Below are 22,986 nucleotides of genomic sequence, written 5' to 3'. Positions count from 1 at the left end.
GGAAATATGAGTTTCTGAAAAGACAACCACTATTTAAAAAAGAAATTGCTTGTTGCAACATTTTGTATGATCTCTGTAATTTTTTGCACATTTCAAACCACCCTGAAAGCTAAATTGAATTAGAAATCATGATAAGTGAGTCCCATTTCTATGACCTAGCACTTATTATTGAGTTTCTGGTTTGGAGTCATGAACTCAGGCTCAGAAATGCTGGAGAATGATCTCTGTATGTGTTCACAATTGCTTAATAAAACAACATTTGACTTACTGTTACAATATCTCTTTCTTCATCTCAGTAGTTAGTTTTGGAATTCACTACAGGCTATTAATGATTTCCTTCGCTGTACTATAAATATTAGCTCTCAATATTAGCTAGAAGCTGTACAGGTGGCTAAAGGTGGAATCCTAACATCACCCACAAAGAGATCTTGGCCATGTCAGATTACCTTTGGTTTGAAGGAGTACCTCTCCCTGGAGTAGGGATTGAAAAAAAAATACTTGAAGAAATCAGTCATAAGTTTGTGGTTAGAGATGAAGACACAATCATATTGACTTACCCCAAATCAGGTAAGGACTGTTAGTGAGAATGATCTTGAACTGTATGAGGAAGATTGGGACATTCATCATCATTAATTTAGGCAATGAGTAGAGTGTCCTATATATCAGTTGTTTAAAATGCTTTGTGGGTTAGGAGAGCTTTCTGTCAGCACATTTACACTCAGAGAAAGACTTTAGCTTGCTCTTTGAGGTCGAAGATCAGTTAAGGCAGGATTATTAGGGGGTGGGGTGGGAGTGTGTGTGAAGGAAATGGTAGGAGGGGAGGGAGTGGGAATTTTGGTTGGTATTTTTCTAAAACATCTAAAAATTATTTTTTTTAAAAAAAAGAAAGAAAAAGAGCAATGTCAGTGGATCCTAAGGCAGACCCTGGCATTGTTGTGTCTCTGTGTAGAAGAATGAGTGAAAGAGGGAGAATCATGAGAATAAAGAAAGGAAATAACATCAATAGAAAAAAGGCATGGACATAAGAATATGTGATGGAGAGTAAAATGTCATGGAGAGAATTACCATGGTTCTTGTTCAGGTTGTAGAAAGAGTCTCAAACTCAAGGAACCAAAAAGAAGCATCAAGACTATTGGGGAAGGGATGTTTACTGGGTGGAGGAAGCATTGACCATTAGGAAAGTAATAGGTTGCTCACAAGGAATGTGCAATAACTTGGAAAGTGAAGGACAGTGGAAATCAGAATAAAGATTAAGACAATCGCTCAGGGAAGAAAGGTAGATAAATATCTACTGGCAAATGAGCATGCAAACATGGATAGTGTGTGTGTGTGTGTGTGTGTGTGTGTGTGTGTGTGTGTTAAATAGACAAGAGGGCATTTATTTACCTTAAGGACAAGCAGTACTCACAGACACACTGCAGGATGGATGCATCTCAAGGGCATTGTATTAAAAGAAGGGAGCTCATCTAGATTTTTTTCTAGCTAGCTAGAACAGATTTTATAACTTCATCCCTGTGAAATATCTGGGATATTCAAATTCACTGCACCAGAATGTAGACTGATGGTGGCCCAGGACTGCTTGGGAGGCAGGTGAAGTATACCGAGTATAATCTCAAGAGGCAGGTGAAGTATACTGAGTATAATCTCAGTTTTTCCAAGTGAAGCATTGGGGATGTGCTAGATCAATATACCTTGTGCTAACACCATGTAGACATTGTGAACACCACAGTTCTGTGTACTTGGAAACAGCTGTACTGTAAATAGTGTGACTGTAAATTCTACTTGACGCTTTTTAACAAATAATGTTGAAATTACTTACCATCAATATTCCTTCTTGTTCAGGAACTAACTGGCTGATTGAGATTGTCTGCTTAATTCACACCAAGGGGAATCCCAAGTGGATTCAATCTGTGCCCATTTGGGAACGGTCACCCTGGGTAGAGACTAAAATTGGATATCCAATTTTAACCAATCAGGAAGGACCACGCCTCATCAGCTCTCACCTTCCCTTCCATCTTTTCCCCAAGTCTTTCTTCAGTTCCAAGGCTAAGGTCAGTATCCAGTGATTGAGAAATGCTTGGTCAAATGCTCATTGAACTTATTCTACCATGACAGACCCTGGAGCTCTTGTTTAAGTGTTTAAGTGGACTCTGATTTTTTTTTTTAGGTTGAGATAGGAAAGCTGGGATTCTCATGCACTAGGTGATATTGATGTGTTCCCTCCTCAGACTAATTCAAAGTACCATGATGTCAATCACCACACAGTGATCCTGGCAGAGATATGACAGAAAGTGGAACAACACATTAGAGCATCAAAGAACTACACATACAGGTCAAATAGAGTTAAAATTATAGTGTACAGTAGATATTACTGTTTTTTCACCAAAGTAATTAATTAATTAATTAATTAGCTAATCTTCATTCTATAAATACCCTATGCACAGTGGTGAAACATCCAACACAGACTACCTCATAGGTGAAACAACATGAACAGGCATCAAAACATGTAGATGTTCAACAGTTATGGCTCATCTATATTCACTGTGTCTTGCTGGGTCTAGCTGTCCATTGAGATCCGTAACCACAGGAATCACCCATGTTCCTGATAGACGAACTATAGAAAGGATCAGAAATATTCATAGCTTCTTGTTAGTAAGAACATTTACTGGTAATCCCTCCACCACAGAACTTAATATTATTTTCTGCTTAAACTGCAAAGACACTCTTAGAAAAACCATCTCCTAAAAATACCACAGTTGAGTTATGACCATTCAAAAATATGTGTTTGTGTCTTATCTGAATTTGGCAAACTCTTGTCTGGAGAAATTGAGGCATAAAGATATATACTCTAGAATAATATCACAAATGCATTGGTTCAAAATATAAGTATCCTTTTATTAAATTTATTTACTTTTAACTTATTTCTTTTATTTTTGAGATTACAATTTAATTGGATACAACACTCTCCCAACCCCTTTCTCCACACTCATTTATATAGCTCTCATTTTCCAGATTCATGGTATCTTTTTCATTGATTTTTATTATATATGTATATTTATACATATCTACAAATGTATAAATACTTAAGTATAATCAACCAGCTCTGTCTGTATAATGTTCCTTGTCTGTATGTTTTCTGGGATGAGCATTCAGCATTATGTGACCCATAGTTATGCTTTTCCCAACGGAAATTGTTTTCTCTGACTCTTCCTTACTTAGTTTCCTGTAGGTCTTTGTTTTCACCACTGGTTAATGACACATTGGCTTTAAGCTCTGCACCATGACTGTTTTGAGGGTTATATTTGGTAGTTATAGTTACACAAACCAAAAAGTTTGTCATATCACAGATTGATTGAGCACAGTACTCAATATTCTGTGTAGATAAGTTACTCTTTCACAGCAGATGGATGATATTTTACACTGTGAAATATTGTTTTTTACAACTGTAGAATCAGTGTTGGATTTTTATTATTGTTTTTGATTTTTACACTAATAGTGACCTCAGTCATTTGGCTGTTATGTATTTGTAAATGAAATTAAAGTCTTAAAGAGGATCTTGACTGTATCATACTCAAGTATGGTTTTTCCAAATAAAATTAATAAATGATTTTAGAAATGTCATGATATTTGATTGACATTTCATGTAAATTGTAACAGGTAAAAGTGAAGAATGACTGTATTGACCCTCATATACATGTTTTTCCATTTTAGATGATCTATGTCATCAGAAATCCCAGAGATGTTCTTGTGTCTGGTTATTTTTTCTTTCATAAGACAAACCTTGTTAAGAATCCAGGTTCCCTGTTAGAGTATTTTGAATGGTTCCTCAAAGGAAATGGTGAGTGTCCTATTAAATATAGGAGTTGCTATTGGCTCAAAGGCATTTCTTTCATTTTATTACTTTAAAAGTTACCAACCCAAATTTCCACTTCCTCTCCTCCTCCCACTTCCCTTCCAGTCTTCCACACATCCTTCTCTCACCTTCTCCAATATTAAGAGAGGACAAGGCACCCTGACCTGTGGAAGTTCCAAGTCTCTCCCCACTACATCCAGCTTGATCGCGGTATACATCCAAAGAGAAAAGGATCCAAAAAAGCCAGTACATGTAGTAGAGCCAAATCCCAGTGCCATTGTCATTGTCCCCTCAGTCTGCCACAAATGTCAATCACATTCAGAGAGACTAGGTTGATGCCATGCTCATTCGCTGCCCGGTCAGTTGGAGTTGGTGAGGTCTCATTAGCTCAGGCACATTGTCTTGGTGGGTGAACCCCTCGTGGTCTTGATTTCCTTGCTCATACTCTCCCTCATTCCACTCTTCATCTGGACCTTGGGTGCTCAGTCCAGTGCTCTGATGAGGGTCTTTGTCTCTGTTTTCATCTGTTGTTGGACAAAAGTTCTATGGTGATATTAAAGATAATCATCAGTCTGACTACAGGGCAAGGGCAGTAGAGACACCCTCTCTATTGCTAGGGTCTTAGTTGGGGTCATCCTTGTTGATTCCTGGGAAATTTTCTAGAGCCAGGTTTTTTGCTGACCCCAACATGGCTTCCTCAATCAAGATATCTCTTATCTGTCCTTCCTCCATCTCAACTATGCGATTCTCTCAAGCTCTCCCCAACCCCCCCTTCTCCGCTCCACTTCTCCTTTTTTCCTTCCTTCTACTTCCTTCCCTCATGCTCCCAAATGTTATCAGGCAATGTTGTCTGCTTCCAATTTCCAGGTGATCTATATATGTTGGTCTTTGGATTCACCTTATTACTTAGCTTCTCTAGGATCATGAACTATAGGCTCAAAGTCCTTTTGTTTATGGCTAGTATCCGCTCATGAGTGAATACATACCATATTCATATTTTTGTCTCTGGGTTAGCTCACTCAGGATAGTGTTTTCTATTTCCATCCATTTGCACACAAAATTCAAGATGTCATTGTTTTTTTTTTTTTACCGCTGAGTAGTACTCTAATGTATAGATTGCCTCACTTTCTTTATCTGTTCTTCCATTGAGGATCATCTAGGTTGTTTCCAGGTTCTGGCTATTACATATAGTGTTGCTATAACATAGTTCAACAAATGATTTTGTCGTAGAATTGAGCAACTTTTGGGTACATTCCCAAGAGTGGTATTGCTGGATCATGAGGTACGATGACTCCCAATTTTCCGAGAAAACAGCACACTGGCTTCCAAAGTGGCTGTACAAGTTAGCATTCCAACCAGCAAAGAATGAGTGTCCCCATTACTCCAAATACTCTCCAGCATAAGCTATCATTGTTGTTATTTTTTTATTTTGTCATTCTGACAGATGTAAGATGGTATCTCAGAGTTGTTTTGATTTGCATTTCCCTGATAGCTAAGGAATTTGAACATGCCCTTAAGTATTTTTGGACCATTTGAAATTCTTCTATTGAGAATTCTGTTTAGTTCAGTACCCCAATTGTTAACTTGGTTATTTAAATTTTTAATATCTAATTTCTTGAGTTCTTTTTATATTTTGGAGCTCAGTCCTTTGTCTGATAAGGGGTTAGTGAAGATCTTCTCCCATTTATTAGGTTGCCTTTTTGTCTTATTGACTGTGTCCTTTGCTGTACAGAAGCTTCTCAGTTTCAGGAGGGCCCATTTATTCATTGTTGCTCTTATTGTGCTACTGGGGTCATACTTAGTAAGTGCTCTCCTGTGCCCATGCATTGAAAGCTACTTCTCAATTTCTCGTCTATCAGATACAGGGTGGTCAGATTTTTATTGAGGTCTTTAACCTATTTGAACTTGTGTTTTGTGCATGGTGATAGATACGGATCTATTTTCAGTCTTCTACTGGTTGACACCCAGTTCTGCCTGAACCATCTTTTGAAGATGCTTTCTTTCTTCCATTGTATTCTTTTACCTCCTTTGTCAAAAATTTGGTGTTCATAGATGTGTGGATTAATATCCAGGTCTTCAATTCTATCCCATTGTTCAACGTCTCTGTTTTTATGCCAATACCAAGCTGTTTATCCTTCCTATCCAAGAACATGGGAGATTTTTCCATTTTCTGGTATCTTCTTCACTGTCTTTCTTCAAAGACTTAAAGTTCTTGTGAAATAGGTTTTTCACTTCCTTGGTTAGTGTTAACCCAGGATACTTTATGGTATGTCTGGCTATTGTGAAGGGTGAAGTTTCTCTGATTTCCCTCTCAGCATCTTCAGCCTTTGTGTATAGGAGGGCTGCTGATATTTTTGAGTTGGTCTTGTATCCTGCCACATCACTGAAGGTATTTTTCACCTGTAGAAGTCCTCTGGCAGAATTTTTGGGGTCACTATCATATCATCTGCAAATAACAAATGTTTGACTTCCTCCTTTCCAATTTGAGTCCCCTTGGTCCCCTTATGTTGTCTAATTGCTCTTGCAAGAACTTCAAGAGATATGGAGAGCGTGGACAGCCCTTACTTGGTCCTGATTTGAATGGAATTGCTTTGAGGTTCTCTCCATTTAATTAGATGTTAGTAGTCAGCTTGCTGTATATTACGTTTATTATATTTAGATATATTCCTTGTATCTCTAATCTCTCCAATACCTTTATCATGAAGAGGTGTTAAATTTAGTCAAATGCTTTTTTGGCATCTAATAAAATGATCGTATGTTTTTTTTCTTTCAGTTTATTTATATGACTGATTACACTGCTAGATTTTCATATGTTGTACCAGCACTATATCTCTGGAGTGAAGCTTACTTGATCATAATGGATTATTTTTTTATGTGTACTTGGATTCGGTTTGCCAGTATTTTTACTAAGAACTTTTGCATATTCATGAGTGAAATTGGTCTGTAATTCTCTCTTGGTTGAGACTTGTGATGAGTTTGGGTATGACCCTTCTCTTTCTATTATGTAGAACACATTGAGGAGTATAGGTATTAGCTCTTCTTAAAGCCCAGGGCTCAAAGACATTTTGAAGACAAGATGAGATATAGTTTTGGCTGGTCTTGAACTCTCTATATAGTCAGGGGTGACTTTGAAGCTCTGTTCCTCTTGCATCTACCTCTTGATTTCTAGGACTACAAGCAACCACAACCATGTTCTTTTTTATTGAATACTGTGACTCAAACCCACAGTGTCATGCATGTTATCGAACTTGGCTACATCCCCAGCCTTTAGTATATTATTTAATCTTCAGATGGCTCCATCTTATTCCTCAAAACACAAACAATCTGTGGCTTCCAGACTCATAACCATCTTTATCCTGGTGATGTAGAATTTCTGTTCTCACACACCACTGCATAACAGGGTTCAGGAAGAGCTTGACCCATGAAAACCCATTCCGGCATCATTTGGAGAGTCTGGTCTTTCCAGCAGGTATTAACTTATGTGGTGAATGAATTAGAAATGATCCACGTGTATAATGGCATTTGAACACTTGTTTTCCAGTTGATGGCAGTTTCAAATTTATGAGGCACAACCTTCCAGGCAGTAATACATCATTGAGTGTGGGATTTGAGAGGAAATAAATTCTTTTTTAATTTGCTCATTTACTTTATATCATGACCTCAGTTTCCCCCTCCTCATCCCATGCCCTGTTCCTACCTATCTCCCAACTCTACCTCCCAATCCACTTCTCCTCTGTTCAGAAAGTGACAGGCCTCAGCATGGGTGTCAACATAGAATGACATGGCATGTTGAGGTAGGACTAAACTTCTCTCCTTATATTAAGGCTGAGCAAGGCAACCCACTATGAGGAATAGGTTCTTAAATGTCAGCCAAAGCAATAGGGACAGGCCCAACTTCTACAACTAGGAATCCAAGTAAATCAAGCTACACAGTGTCAAACATAAGAGGCCCTAAGTCAATTCCATGCAGTCTCTCTGTCAGTCCATAAGCCTATAAACCCATATAAGTCATTTCTGTGGATTTTCTTGTGATAACCTTGACCCACCTGACTCATCTAATCCATCTCATTCTCTTCAGGTGAATTCCTATAGTGAAGCCCAGTGCTTTGCTGTAGGTCTCTGTATCTGTTTCCATTCATCACTGGATGATGACTCTGATGACAAGGTGGGCTGTTATTGTCCTGATTACAAGAGGTGGCCAGTTCAGGCTGTCTATCCACTGTAGCTAGTCCTTGATTTGAACATCCTTGTAGAAGCATGGGAGTTTCCCTAGCAGTAGGTTTCTATCTAACCCTAAAATACCCCCATCAAGATGTATCTCAAATACTCTCCCATTCCATACATTCTCCCATTAAAATCCGTCATGTTCCCACCCCTGCCAGCACCCAGTTAACTCATTTTCCCCATTTTAGGGACATATCCCTTTTTGCAATCCTTGCTACCTTGCCTTCTGGGGCTGTTGATTGTTGCATGGTTATCCTTTACTTTACAGATAATATTCACTTATGAGTACATACATACCATATTCGCCTTTCTTATTCTGGGCTTCCTCACTCAGGATGATTTTTTTAATTCCATCCATTTTCTTTCAAGGTTCCTGATGATGTTGTTTTTACCAGGTGAGTAGCATTCCATTGAGAAAATGGACCAAATGTTCTTTATCCATTCTTTGGTTGAGGGGCCCCTAGGTTGTTTCCAGTTTCTGGCCATTATGAAACATGCTGTTATGAACACTGGGGAGAGGATTGAAAATATGGGGCATTTATGGGTCAGGTAAATCCTTGCACAAGAGAATCTCACAGGAATCTATAAGGAAGATCCAGCTTACACTCCTAGCATATCAGATATGTAGCCTGAACTGGCCATCTCCTATGACCACAATGGTTCCTAGCCCGACAGTAATCAGAGTGACATCATCAAGTAACAAATGGGAATAGATGCAGATCCATAGCCAACCATTAGGTGGAGTTCAGAGAATCCTGCAGAAAATGACGAGAAGGGATTGTAGGTGCCAGAAGGGTCAAGGACACCAGAAGAAAACTCATAGAATCAACCTAGTTTCAAAGAGCTGACAGACCCTGAACTGAAAACCAGGGTGCCTAGAGGGGATTGACAAAGGCCCTCTTCTTATATGTTACAGTTGTATACAGTGGCTCTCTTATGGAACTGCTAACTTCTTATAGAATGTCTCTGATTCTTTTTCTGGTTCTTGGGGCCCTACTCCTTGTACTGAGTCACCTTGTTCATCTTTAATACATGGGGAGATGCATAGTCTACTACAACTTGATATGCAATGTTTTGGGAAGTTTTTTGGGTTTTTTTTTTTTTTTTTGGTTTTTCGAGATAGGGTTTCTCTGTGGCTTTGGAGCCTGTCCTGTAACTAGCTCTGTAGACCAGGCTGGTCTCGAACTCACAGAGCTCTGCCTGCCTCTGCCTCCCAAGTGCTGGGGTTAAAGGTGTGCACCGGGCAGATGTGCAACATTTTGTTGATATTCATGGGAGACCATCCCTTTCCTAAACAGAAATGGAAGAGGAATGCTTGGGGATGTTAATAGAGGAGATATGTGGTGAGGGACTGGGAGGAAATGAGTTAGGAAAAACTAAGGCTGGAATGTAAAAGAAAGATAAACTTATTTTGAAAACAAAGGAAAAGCAAGCAAAAAATCAAACTATTTCACCCATCCCTCTGGGCAAATCACCTGCTCCTCTCTCAAAGCCAATCCTCCCTCATACTCATTACATCTGCTGTGTCCAGTTTCAGTATACTTGTAGTGCTTTGCTACTCCATCATTCTCACCTTTCCATATTTGTTCATCATAATAGCATTGGGAGCTAAGATATGTCATGAAGTATACCCTTTTGCCCAAACAGCTTTACCTATAAATATTCATTGCAATGAGCTGTGTTCGCATTCAGGGTCTCTGGCTTCTGCTACACCATCAATACTGGACCCCCATCTAGATGTGGATGAGGATATTATTGGATATCTTGGATATTCTATTATTGCTCAGACGCATGATTATCCAGTGGCTATTGTTCCACAGGGCTTGTCCTTTCCACCTTCTCCAGAGCTTACTGATAGTGTCTATGTTGAGGTAAACCACTCAGTGCCCTGGATCTGGACCTCAATGTTAGCTGAGTTGTTCAGTCCTGGTCTTTGCTATTCCTTCTCCTAATCCAAAAATGGTGGGCAAGGGGCAGGGTCAGGACTGATAAATTTTAAAGTTTATTTTATTTTATGTGTAGATGTGTTTTACTTGCATGCATTTGTCTTGCTGCATATGTGTCTGATACCCACAAAGACTGAAAGAGTACACTGACAACTATTATGTAGATACTGAAAACTGAATCCTGGTCCTGTAGAGGAACAGTGAATGCTTTTAACTGCTGAGCCTTCTCCCCACGTATACTGTTTATTTTTTAAACATTTTAAACATTGGAGCACCAGACTGAGCTTCCAAAGGCCACATGAGAAGCAGAAGGAGGGAGAACATGAGCAAGGAAGTCAGGACCGCGAGGGGTGCCCCCACCCACTGTGACAGTGGGGCTGATCTATTGGGAACTCACCAAGGCCAGCTGGACTGGGACTGAAAAAGCATGGGATAAAACTGGACTCTCTGAACATGGCAGACAAAGAAGGCTGATGAAAAACCAAAGACAATGGCACTGGCTTTTGATCCTACTGCATGAACTGGCTTTGTGGGAACCTAGCCTGTTTGGATGCTCACCTTCCTAGAATTGGATGGAGGAGGGAGGACACTGGACTTCCCACAGGGCAGGAAACCCTGACTGCTCTTTGGACTGGAGAGGAAGGGGGAAAGGAATGGGGGGAGGGGCAGAGAAGTGGGGGGAGAGAGGAGGAGTGGGGCGAGGGAGGAGAAGTGGGTGGAGGGATTGGGAAACGGGAAGTGGGAGGAGGCAGAAATTTTTTCAATAAAAAAAGAAATAAAATATTTCCATATGCTTTAGATTTTCCAGTTTGGTGGAATTTCTTAAGGTAAATTCTAATAATTTTCTGAATTTCACTGGTGATATTCATAGTGCTCCATTTCCATGTCTTATTGTATTAGTTTTGGAAATTGTTCTTCCTTTTAGTTAGTTTACCTAAGGTTTTTCAATATTGTTTACATTTTTTAGGAATCACATCTGTTTCATTGACTCTCTGGTTTGTTTTGCTGTTGGGAATCTTTCAAATTTTTTATTTCATTAATGTCTGTGCTTACTTTACAGCTGCTGATTTTGGCATTTGACTTTTTCTTTTTCCAGAGAGCCCTAAAGTGAACCATTAACCCATTTATTAGATATCTAACTGATTTCTTAATGTAGGTACATTGACCTTTAAACATCTCTCTTACGTTTGTTTACATTGCATCACACAGATTTTAAACTCTGTTGAAATCTCAGTTCTAACAGATCTTCTATTACATTAGACTTGGTGTTTTTCTCTTGACAATTTCAATGTGCTTTCTTTGTTTACTTATACAATTCTGTGGGAAGGTTCTTTTTTGGTCTTTGTGGTGCCCCACTTTCCAACTGTATCTGAGTTGGCTTCTGTTCCAACAGAAAGCAACTTATAGAGATGTTGTGGAATATCATTTTAAGATGTGTTACAGTCATTTATGTTGTAAAACATTTATTTTAATGTTTCAAAGATGTGTTGCATTCATTTATGTTTAATTTGTATAACTCTGTGAAGCTGTGAATCTTTGCCTTTCTAAAACACATGATGATCTAATAGAGAGCTAAGCAGGCAATATTGAGGCAGGAAAAAAGATAGGCAGGGCTGGTAGGCAGAGAGAACCTAGTTGAACACAGCCACTAGGTCTCATAACTTGATATATATAAACTAAAGTGTAAAAAATAATATATCCAGGCTGAGTAACATGGTAAAAGCCTTCACCCATGACATTTATGGGTGGATACAGTGGATCAATAGTTCAAGTAATCCTTTTCTACAAAACAGACAAAGACAGCCTTCTTGACATTTACTTTGTAATCCCAGCCTCCAAATAAACACATTATCTTAAAAAATGACCTCTAAAGCAAACCAAATGTTAATTATCAGCAACGTATATGTTGTTGGCTTATTTTTGATGCTCTCACTAACATGCTTTTGGTTTTTTGCTTATTTTCAGACATGATCAGGTGTATCTCAAATTGGCCACTAATTCACAATGTAATGGAAAATGACATTGAAGCTCTAGTCTTCTCTTGACTCTAACTCTGAGTTTCAGTATTATAAATGTGTGCCACCACTTCTGGCTTGGCTTTTATTAGTCTTTTTTGATGGGCATAGGTGTGTGTATCCATGATTGTATAGAAACAAATGTGTGACTATGTCTGTTCTTGTGCCAAAGCTTGAATGTGGAAGACCAACAACAACATTAGGTGTTGAACCTTAATTTCTACTTCGTTCAATAGTTCCTGAGGATTCAAACTCAGGTGCTCACACTTATAAGGCAAATGCATTCCACTGAGCCATCACCTGAGACCAGCTTTCAGTCTATTTAAGTGACATAATTCTGCCAATACTTGTGGAATTCACTTTCTCTCTACAACTTCCCGGTAGGACATTTATCCTCAGTTTTCAATTAAATCTTAGAATCCTTGAATTCATATATTCTACTGCTCTTACCCTGACTTAACTCTTACCTTCTTTCCTGATTTGATTCAGTTATTTCTTCAGATAATGGGTAACAGTGCAAGTGTGAAATGGAGGCTGAGACAAGAAGAGAGTGCACTAGACCAGGATCTATTGTGAACACATCACAATAGCCTTAGAATGTAAATGAAGTTTGGATGTAAAGGTGGCTGTCTATGCTTGGAAGGTCTCTACTTGTCTGTGTTTTGGAGGCTTGGGTGTTGAAAAGTGATATTGAGTAGTGGGGGCAACTTAGAAGGGGAAGCCAATAGAAGGTGATCTCCCTCATAATTACTTAAGATAGTTCTTCAGACCAAGCCGAACCATGTCCAGAAACCTCTGGCTTACTGTATTGGTGTGATTGCTTTCCCCAACACATGCCTCAGTCATTGATACCCAACAGGAGGATGTCTCCTCATAGCATCAGTGGTAAAGCAGTGGGGTGATGAGCTTACTAGTGTTTTTGATTTTATCAGCTCATTGTAGTGTATGTATCATTTGTTACATTGAATATTGTAAATGTCATTTTGATTTTTCTTAATAAAGGTATCTACCATTTGCTCAAAAGTGAAGAATATCAGGCAGTACTCACTTTTGTTCTTTGTAACCAACACTTTCTTCCTCCCTTCACACAGTTTTATTTGGATCATGGTTTGAGCACACCCGTGCCTGGCTGTCCATGAGAAAAAGGGACAACTTCCTGCTTTTGAGCTATGAAGACCTGAAACAGGTAACCAATATTCTTATTTCCACCCCAAACCCCCTCACACACCCACCCCATGGAGCACCTCACATTCCTCAGTGTTGCTATGTCAGTGTTAGGCTCATGAACACTCAATGAAAGTTAGATTATTGCTTATGTTCTTTATTGACCTGCATCTGACATTTCCTCTCCAGCCTCTTAGTCCATTTTCCATGTCTTCTTTATCCTACTTTAGCTTGAGAAAGGGAGAGGTAGCTCACACTTGCACTACAGGTTTTTAATTCTATCTAGGCAGGACATTAGATACATCTGATAATGCAGTGGTCAGTGGTTAGTGGGGATAGTAATGTTATTTTACTGTTGTGCCAAAATGTATGTCATCTACCCTTGACTGCAAAGAAGAAAACTATCAGTGAGTTCTAGGAGAATATAAGTGCTGGAGTGTAGGGGAAACTCTGACCAAGGGAGGGCGTGTTTGCCTCGGGCTAATGTTTACATATAAATCTGGCGGGTGGAGCCCAGCTGGCCTCTCATTTTTCCCTCTCCTGCTCATCGCTGGATCCCTGGTGTTGTAAGCTATTCCTTCATTAAAATTTGCTGTTTCATATTAAGCTAGCCTGGTTATTACGCCACCTACACTGCAGTCACAGGAACAGTACAGAGTGCTACACAAATCTGACTGGGCATCTACAGGGTGCAGACAGTCAGGAAAGATGTTGTCCTGTGCTCTGCAGTACAGGAGTTCTTTAGGATGGACTAGATTACACTACAGATTTCCAAAGTCTTAATAAAGAATATTTAAAATTTTTCACCATTAAGTAATGCCATATATTTAAATAGATTGGTGGACTATACATTTACCTGATCATTGAAGGTTTCATTTCATTAAAATGTCCAATTGAGGGTATAAGTATGTTTAAGTACTTTGGGTGTGTCTCAAATATCTCTTATTTTAAAAATTAAAAAAAATAACTCAGCAGTGTGTCACTTGACTGAAAACCTAGCTCTGAGACATAGAGTCAGATTCAGGGGTTCTAGATCATCTTTACTTGTATGGTTGGTTTGAGGTCAGTGTTGGCTACGAGAGACATTGTTTCAAAAGACCATTAAGAAAAGATAATTTTGTGTATTTTATGTTCATTTAGTTAAAAATACTTCCTCTTGGGCGCCAGGCTTCCTGCGCGCTCCTAGATACCATCCCCCGCTTGCTCCATTCATCCTGTTGGCCCTGGATCATTGGGCTACTGGCGGCCCTGTTTAGTTGCTGAGGAATCCCATCAGGACGGGTGAGTGTGTGCTATCCAGGGGCAGACTGTCCCGGAAGAGAGCACAAACCCCCTCCCCCAGCTCCTTCTGCAGGGCTGTCTTTCTTTTGCACGACCCAGCCCCCCCAGCACCCCTGCCCAACCCTGCCCTGCTGTATGCTAGGACCATTGCTCAAGTACAGTTTCAAGCTCCTAAACTAAGGCGACCCACCCAGAGCGGTGAGTGCCTGCCTACCAGGCAGGCCTAAGGGTCCCCTGTAAGGGAGCCAGGCACCTTCAGCTCTGGTGCCAGGCTTCCTGCGCGCTCCTGATACCACCCCCCCACCCCCCCCTGTTTCTCCATTCATCCTGTTGGCCCTGGATCATTGGGCTACTGGCGGCCCGGTTTAGTTGCTGAGGAATCCCATCAGGACGGGTGAGTGTGTGCTATCCAGGGGCAGACCATCCTGGAAGAGAGCACAAACCCCCTCCCCCAGCTCCTTCTGCAGGGCTGTCTTTCTTTTGCACGACCCAGCCCCCCCAGCACCCCTGCCCAACCCTGCCCTGCTGTATGCTAGGACCAGTGCTCAAGTACAGTTTTAAGCTCCTAAACTAAGGCGACCCACCCAGAGTGGTGAGTGCCTGCCTACCGGGCAGGCCTAAGGGTCCCCTGTAAGGGAGCCGGGCACCTTCAGCTCTGGCGCCAGGCTTCCTGCGCGCTCCTGGATACCATCCCCCCCTTGCTCCATTCATCCTGTTGGCCCTGGATCATTGGGCTACTGGCGGCCCTGGTTAGTTGCTGAGTAATACCATCGGGTCGGGAACGGTTCCTACTTCTACACTGAAGAGATATACCCAGAGAGTCAATCACAGCAAAGACTGGACCAAGAGACCAGGCCTCTCCTGGCTCCATTTGAAGGAAGAGATGGGAAGGCGCCAATACAAGAATTCCTCCAACAACCTGAAAGGCAACATGACACCACCAGAAACCAGGGATCCAGAAATAAGAAGAATTGTACACCCTACTCCTGAAGAAATAGAAGAAATTGACTCAAAAGTTAACTATATGAAAATAATAGAGGACCTTAAACAGGAGGTGAAAAACTGCCATAAACAATAAGAGATTACAAACAAAATGGTAGAGGAAATGAATAAATCGCTCAAAGACACACAAGAAAACCAAGAGAAACAAGAAAAAGCAATCAAACAGGTTAGGGAAGTGGTTCAAGACATGAAGAATGAAATGGAAGCAATGAAGAAAGCACAAACCGAGGGAAGAATGGAGATGGAAAATCTGGGTAAACGAACAGGAATGACAGAGACAGGTACTAACAACAGATTACAAGAGATAGAAGAAAGAATATCAGACACTGAAGATACCATAGAGAAAATAAACACACTGATCAAAGAAAACAGCAAAACCAACAAATTCTCATCACAAAACATTCAGGAAATTTGGGACACAATAAAAAGACCAAACCTAAGAATAATTGGAGTAGAAGAAGGAGAAGAAGTGCAGCTCAACGGTACAGAAAATATACTTAATAAAATTATAGAAGAAAACTTTCCCAACCTGAAGAAAGAGGTACCTATGAAGGTTCAAGAAGCATACAGAACACCAAATAGGCTGGATCAAAAGAAAACATCTCCTCGCCATATAATAATCAAAACACAAAATATACAGAATAAAGAAAGAATATTAAGAGCCGCAAAGGAAAAAGGCCAAGTTACTTATAAAGGTAAACCTATCAGACTTACACCTGACTTCTCTATGGAAACCATGAAAGCCAGAAGGTCCTGGATAGATGTGCTGCAAAAACTAAGAGACCATGGAGGCAAGCCCAGACTACTATATCCAGCCAAGCTTTCGTTCACTATAAATGGAGAAAACAAAATTTTCCAGGATAAAAACAAATTTAAAAAATACGTAGCCACAAATCCAGCCTTACAGAAAATTATAGAAGGAAAATCACTAACCAAGGAGTCCAACAAAGACCTCAATAACTCAGACATCTAGAGACCTTTCACCAGCGCATCTCAAAGAAGGGAAACACACAAACCCTACTATTAAAAAAGTGACCGGAGTTAACAACCACTGGTCATTAATATCACTTAATGTCAATGGGCTCAACTCACCTATAAAAAGGCACAGACTAAGGGATTGGATACAAAAACAGGATCCAACATTCTGCTGTCTACAAGAAACACACCTCAACCACAAAGACAGGCACCTACTCAGAGTAAAGGGCTGGGAAAAGGCCTATCAAGCAAATGGACCTAAGAAACAAGCAGGTGTGGCCATACTAATTTCTAACAAAGTTGACATAAAACTTAAATCAATCAGAAGAGATGGAGAGGGACATTTTATACTCATAACAGGAACAATTCATCAGGATGAAGTCTCAATTCTGAATATCTACGCCCCTAATATAAAAGCACCCACGTATGTAAAATAAACATTACTAAAACTCAAGGCAGCCATCAAACCACACACACTATTAGTAGGAGACTTCAACACTCCTCTCTCACCAATGGACAGGTCAATCAAACAGAAACCTAGCAGCGAAATTAGAGAATTAATGGAGGTAATGAAGCAAATGGACTTAACAGACATCTATAGATTATTCCACCCGAACAGGAAAGAATATACCTTCGTCTCTGCAGCTCATGGAACCTTCTCGAAAATTGACCACATACTCGGTAGAAAAGCTAACTTACACAGTTACAAAAAAATATTAGTAACCACCTGCGTCTTATCAGATCACCATGGATTAAAGTTAGAATTCAACAACAATGCTACCCCCAGAAAGCCTACAAACTCATGGAAACTGAACAGTCAACTACTGAACCATACCTGGATTAAGGAAGAAATAAAGAAAGAAATTAAAGTCTTCCTTGAATTCAATGAAAATAAAGAAACAACATACTCAAACTTATGGGACACTATGAAAGCAGTGTTAAGAGGAAAGTTCATCGCACTAAGTGCCCACTTAAAGAAAACAGAGAAAGCTCACATTGGAGACTTAACAGCCCACCTGAAAGCTCTAGAAAAAAAAGAAGCAGACTCACCTAGGAGGAGTAGGAGACTGGAAATAATCAAACTGAGGGCTGAAATCAACAAAATAGAAACACAGAAAACAATACAAAGAATCAATGAAACAAAAAGCTGGTTCCTGGAGAAAATCAACAAGATTGATAAACCCCTATCCAAACTAATCAAACGGCAGAGAGAGAACACGCAAATTAATAAGATCAGGAATGAAAATGGGGACATAACCACAAACACAGAGGAAATTCAGAGAGTCATTAGATCTAACTACAAAAGCCTGTATGCCACTAAACTGGAAAATGTAAAAGAAATGGACACTTTTTTAGATAAATACCATTACCAAAATTAAACCAGGACCAGGTGAACAATCTAAACAGACCTGTCAGTCGCGAAGAATTAGAAGCTGTTATCAAAAACCTCCCTACCAAAAAAAGCCCAGGGCCAGATGGGTTCAATGCGGAATTCTACCAGAACTTCCAAGAAGACCTAATTCCTATACTCCTCAATGTATTCCACAATATAGAAACAGAAGGGTCATTACCAAATTCCTTTTATGAAGCTACAGTTACTCTGATACCAAAACCACACAAAGACTCAACCAGGAAAGAGAATTACAGGCCGATCTCACTCATGAATATCGATGCAAAAATCCTCAACAAAATACTGGCAAACCGAATCCAAGAACACATCTGAAAAATTATCCATTATGATCAAGTAGGCTTCATTCCTGAGATGCAGGGCTGGTTCAACATACGAAAATCTATCAATGTAATCCAGCATATAAATAAACTGAAAGAAAAAAACATATGATCATTTCATTAGATGCTGGAAAAGCATTCGACAAAATTCAACATCCATTTATGTTAAAAGTCTTGGAGAGATTAGGGATACAAGGGTCATACCTAAATATAATAAAAGCTATATACAGCAAGACGACAGCTAACATCAAATTAAACGGAGAGAAACTCAAAGCCATCCCGCTTAACTCAGGAACACGACAAGGCTGTCCACTTTCACCATACCTCTTCAATATAGTGCCGGAAGTTCTAGCAATAGCAATAAGACAACATAATGGGATCAAGGGGATTCGAACTGGAAAGGAAGAAGTTAAACTTTCGTTATTCGCAGATGATATGATAGTGTACATAAGCGACCCCCAAAACTGCACCAAAGAACTTTTACAGCTGATAAACAGCTTTAGTAATGTGGCAGGATACAAGATCAACTCCAAAAAATCAGTCGCCCTCTTATACACAAAGGATATGGAAGCAGAGAGGGAAATCAGAGAAGCTTCTCCATTCACGATAGCCACAAACAGCATAAAATATCTTGGGGTAAATCTAACCAAGGAAGTGAAAGATCTATTTGACAAGAACTTTAAGGCATTGAAGAAAGAAATTGAAGAGGATACCAAAAAATGGATGGACATCCCTTGCTCTTGGATTGGGAGGATCAACATAGTAAAAATGGCAATTCTACCAAAGGCAATTTATAAATTCAATGCAATCCCCATCAAGATCCCATCAAAATTCTTCACAGATCTGGAGAGGACAATAATCAACTTTATATGGAAAAACAAAAAACCCAGAATAGCCAAAACAATCCTATACAATAAAGGATTGTCTGGAGGCATTACCATCCCTGACTTCAAACTCTATTACAGAGCTACAGTAATGAAAACAGGGTGGTACTGGCATAAAAACAGAGAAGTCGACCAATGGAATCGTATAGAAGACCCGGATTTAATCCCACAAACCTATGAACACCTCATTTTCGATAAAGGAGCTAAAAGTATACAATGGAAGAAAGAAAGCATCTTCAACAAATGGTGCTGGCACAACTGGATGTCAACCTGTAGAAGAATGAAAATAGACCCATATCTATCACCGTGCACAAAACTCAAGTCCAAATGGATTAAAGACCTCAATATCAGCCCGGAAACACTGAACCTGATAGAAGAGAAAGTGGGAAATACCCTACAACAGATGGGCACAGGTGATCGATTCTTAGGTATAACCCCAGAAGCACAGACATTAAGGGCAACATTGAATAAATGGGACCTACTAAAACTGAGAAGCTTCTGTAAAGCAAAGGACACTGTCACTAAGACGCAAAGGCAACCTAATGACTGGGAGAAGATCTTCACCAACCCCACAACAGACAAAGGTCTGATCTCCAAAATATATAGAGAACTCAAGAAACTAGACTTTAAAAGGCTAATTAACCCAATTAAAAAATGGGGCACTGAACTGAACAGAGAATTCTCAACAGAAGAAGTTCAAATGGCCAAAAGACACTTAAGGTCGTGCTCAATCTCCTTAGCAATCAGGGAAATGCAAATCAAAACAACTTTGAGATATCATCTTACACCTGTCAGAATGGCTAAAGTCAAAAACACCAAGGATAGCCTTTGCTGGAGAGGCTGTGGAGGAAGGGGTACCCTCATCCATTGCTGGTGGGAATGCAATCTTGTGCAACCACTGTGGAAGTCAGTGTTTCGGTTTCTCAGGAAATTCGGGATCAACCTACCCCTCGACCCAGCAATACCACTCTTGGGAATTTACCCAAGAGATGCTCTATCATATGTCAAAAGCATTTGTTCAACTATGTTCATAGCAGTATTATTTGTAATAGCCAGAACCTGGAAACAACCTAGATGCCCTTCAATGGAAGAATGGATGAAGAAAGAATGTAATATATACACATTAGAGTACTACGCTGCGGTAAAAAACAATGACTTCTCTAATTTTGCATGCAAATGGATGGAAATAGAAAACACTATCCTGAGTGAGGTATCTCAGACCCAAAAAGATGAACATGGGATGTACTCACTCATAATTGGTTTCTAGCCATAAATAGAGGTCACGAAGTCTACAATAGGCGAATCTAAAGAAGCTAAGTAAGAAGGTGAACCCAAGGAAAAACATATAGTTATCCTCTTGGATAAGGGAAGTAGACAAAATTGCCGGGGAGAAAAGTGGGATGTTGGGGGTGGGGTGGGATGGGGGTAAGGGGAGATGGGGAGAGAAAAGGTAGAAGGAAAGGAGGGGGGACTTGGGGAAACAGGAGGATCGGGATAAAGGAAGGTTGGATAGGGGAGCACGGAACCCCATTTCTTAGTTAAAGGACCCACTTTAGGATGGGCAGGAGAATTGACCCTAGAGGGGCTCCTAGGTGCCCAAGCTGATGCCCCCAGTTAGTTCCTTTGGCAGCTGAGTATAGGGAACCTGAAATGACCCTATCCTAGAGCAATACTGACGAATATCATGCATATCATCCTAGAACATTCATCTGGCGATGGATGGAGATAGAGACAGAGACCCACACTGGAACACTGGTTAGAGCTCCCAAGGTCCCAATGAGGAGCAGAAGGAGGGAGAACATGAGCAAAGAAGTCGGGACCACGAGGGGTGCACCCACCCACTGAGACAGTGGAGCTGATCTACTGGGAGCTCACCAAGGCCAGCTGGACTGTTACCAAAAAAATCATGGGATAAAACTGGACTCTCTGACTGTGATGAACAATGAGGGCGGATGAGACGCCAAGGACAATGGCACGCGGTTTTGATCCAACGCAATGTACTGGCTTGGTGGGAGCCTAGCCAGTTTGGATGTTCACCTTCCTAGATATGGATGGAGGGGGGAGGACCTAGGACTTACCACAGGGCAGGGAACCCTGACTGCTCTTTGGACTGGAGAGGGAGGGGGAGAAAAGTGGGAGGAAAGGGAGAGGGGTGGGAGGAGGGGGAGAAGAATGGGAGGAGGGGGAGGGAAATGGGAGGCTGGGAGGAGGTGGAAATTTGTTTTTTTTCTTTCTTTTCTTTATTCTCCTTTTATCAATAAAAAATTATTTTAAAAAAATACTCCCTTTTGATGATGGAAGTTACAAAATAATCCCACATTAGTTCAGGATTATGTATTATAAATGTTTATTTATTTAGGGGTAGGATCACAGATCACAGTCCTCTGCACTAATGGGAAACAGGAACTGAAGATTGGAGATAAAAATAAGAGTCCAAAGAGAGAGAGAGGCAGCGCACTTTTTACAGTTGCATTTATACTATGAGACCATGCCCTAGTGAGCTGGTATATTAAAAGTTATTGGATGAAGGATCTCCCAAAGTACCTCCCCCTTTTGTTTAAATAAAAGAGTTCCAAACCTAATACAAAACTAAGTACAATAGGAACAGATATCAAGTATAAAATTAGAATTACAACCAGCATAGACAATATTAAGCAAGGAACATATCCTAATGTTTTAATAAACATTCTATCCTAAGGAGTCTAAGATTGTAGTAGAAATGACTTGACTAGATCATAAGAGGATGGTAATAATGGCTATGTAGTCTTCAACCCCATTGAAGACTGGAGAAGGGAGATAATATTAACTTGAGTAGGCAGGAAGCACAATCAAGCAGCTTCCAAAATGTACAGTAGATGACAGAGGCAACTGGCTGCCTAGGCAATCACTCAAAGTCTCATTTGCAATGTTGAAGCAGCCAACTTTGGCTAACACCTAGAGTAACTGACAGACCATATTCAGCGGCAGGAAATTTTGCAGAACCATCTTACCCTGTCTTGTGAATGTTCGGCAGCATTTTTTCTTGTATCATGCTGGGTCAAGTCTGGTAATTGTGCACATTGTCATTGATCAAGGCATAGGCAAAAAGCCAGTTTTGCCAAGAAAAATCAAACTCCAAGTGGAGTGTCTTTGGTGCTCAACACTCTCTCAGGAATAGATCAATGATTGCCAAGAGCAATCATGTCTCACATTAACAAATTCCCAAGTTGTTTAAATGCCATGTTCTACACATCTTTGAAGTGGTTAAACTATACCTAGCTATGTGGATAGATACAATCTATCTCTATGTATCTAAAGAACCTGATTAGTTTAACTGTATGTAGACAAACATGGATGACTATTGACGTATAATACTTAACACCTGCATAACTTAAAGACTAAGACTTCATATTAGAATATTAAACAATCTTTAAACAACTGTACAACAAATGAGTACATTAACCTCAAAATGTAAACAATGTATAAATATCTTGATCACAGGTAGAAATATATACTGCAATATGATAAATATATCCTAAAATTGTATCAATATACAAAATGTCTTAAACACAGGTAGAAGCATGTATGTATACAATCTGACAAAATAACTTTGCATAGGTATACAAACACACAGATAAATATACAGTTAAGCATAAATCAGAGCATATTCAATATAACAAATAGAATTTGAACTTATATCAATATACAAAAATTTATACCAATGTAAATTGTCAGTAAATAATAGCTCTCAAGTATTCACTCTATTACTCACTATTATTATTATTAGTGTGAGTAAGTTCACACTAATCTACCTATCATCCCATTCAGTTTTCCTTCTTTATTTTTTCTGGATTTTTTTTAATCTTTGAGGCTACATGATTTCCACCCCAACTCCCCACGCTATATGAATTATAATCTTCCCCAAAATGGTGTCC

The 22,986-nt window shown here is 39.8% G+C and overlaps 1 protein-coding gene across 1 annotated transcript in view; it reads left to right on the top strand.

The window, feature by feature from the left end:
• Window positions 1-403: 403 nt before the first annotated feature.
• LOC142860240 (sulfotransferase 2A1-like) overlaps window positions 404-22,986 on the top strand; it is a 60,007-nt gene continuing 37,424 nt past the window's right edge. Inside the window, exons 1-4 of the mRNA XM_075991215.1 lie at window positions 404-567; window positions 1,843-2,051; window positions 3,712-3,838; window positions 13,130-13,224. Coding sequence (XP_075847330.1) covers window positions 435-567; window positions 1,843-2,051; window positions 3,712-3,838; window positions 13,130-13,224 — 564 coding nt within the window. The 5' untranslated portion in view covers window positions 404-434. The remainder of the gene's footprint in view (window positions 568-1,842; window positions 2,052-3,711; window positions 3,839-13,129; window positions 13,225-22,986) is intronic.

Source organism: Microtus pennsylvanicus, chromosome 1, assembly GCF_037038515.1.
Source record: "Microtus pennsylvanicus isolate mMicPen1 chromosome 1, mMicPen1.hap1, whole genome shotgun sequence".
In the NCBI taxonomy this organism is placed as follows: Eukaryota; Metazoa; Chordata; class Mammalia; order Rodentia; family Cricetidae; genus Microtus; species Microtus pennsylvanicus.
The sequence above is the reverse complement of the archived record's forward strand: the minus strand, read 5'-3'. Positions and strand labels throughout refer to the sequence as shown.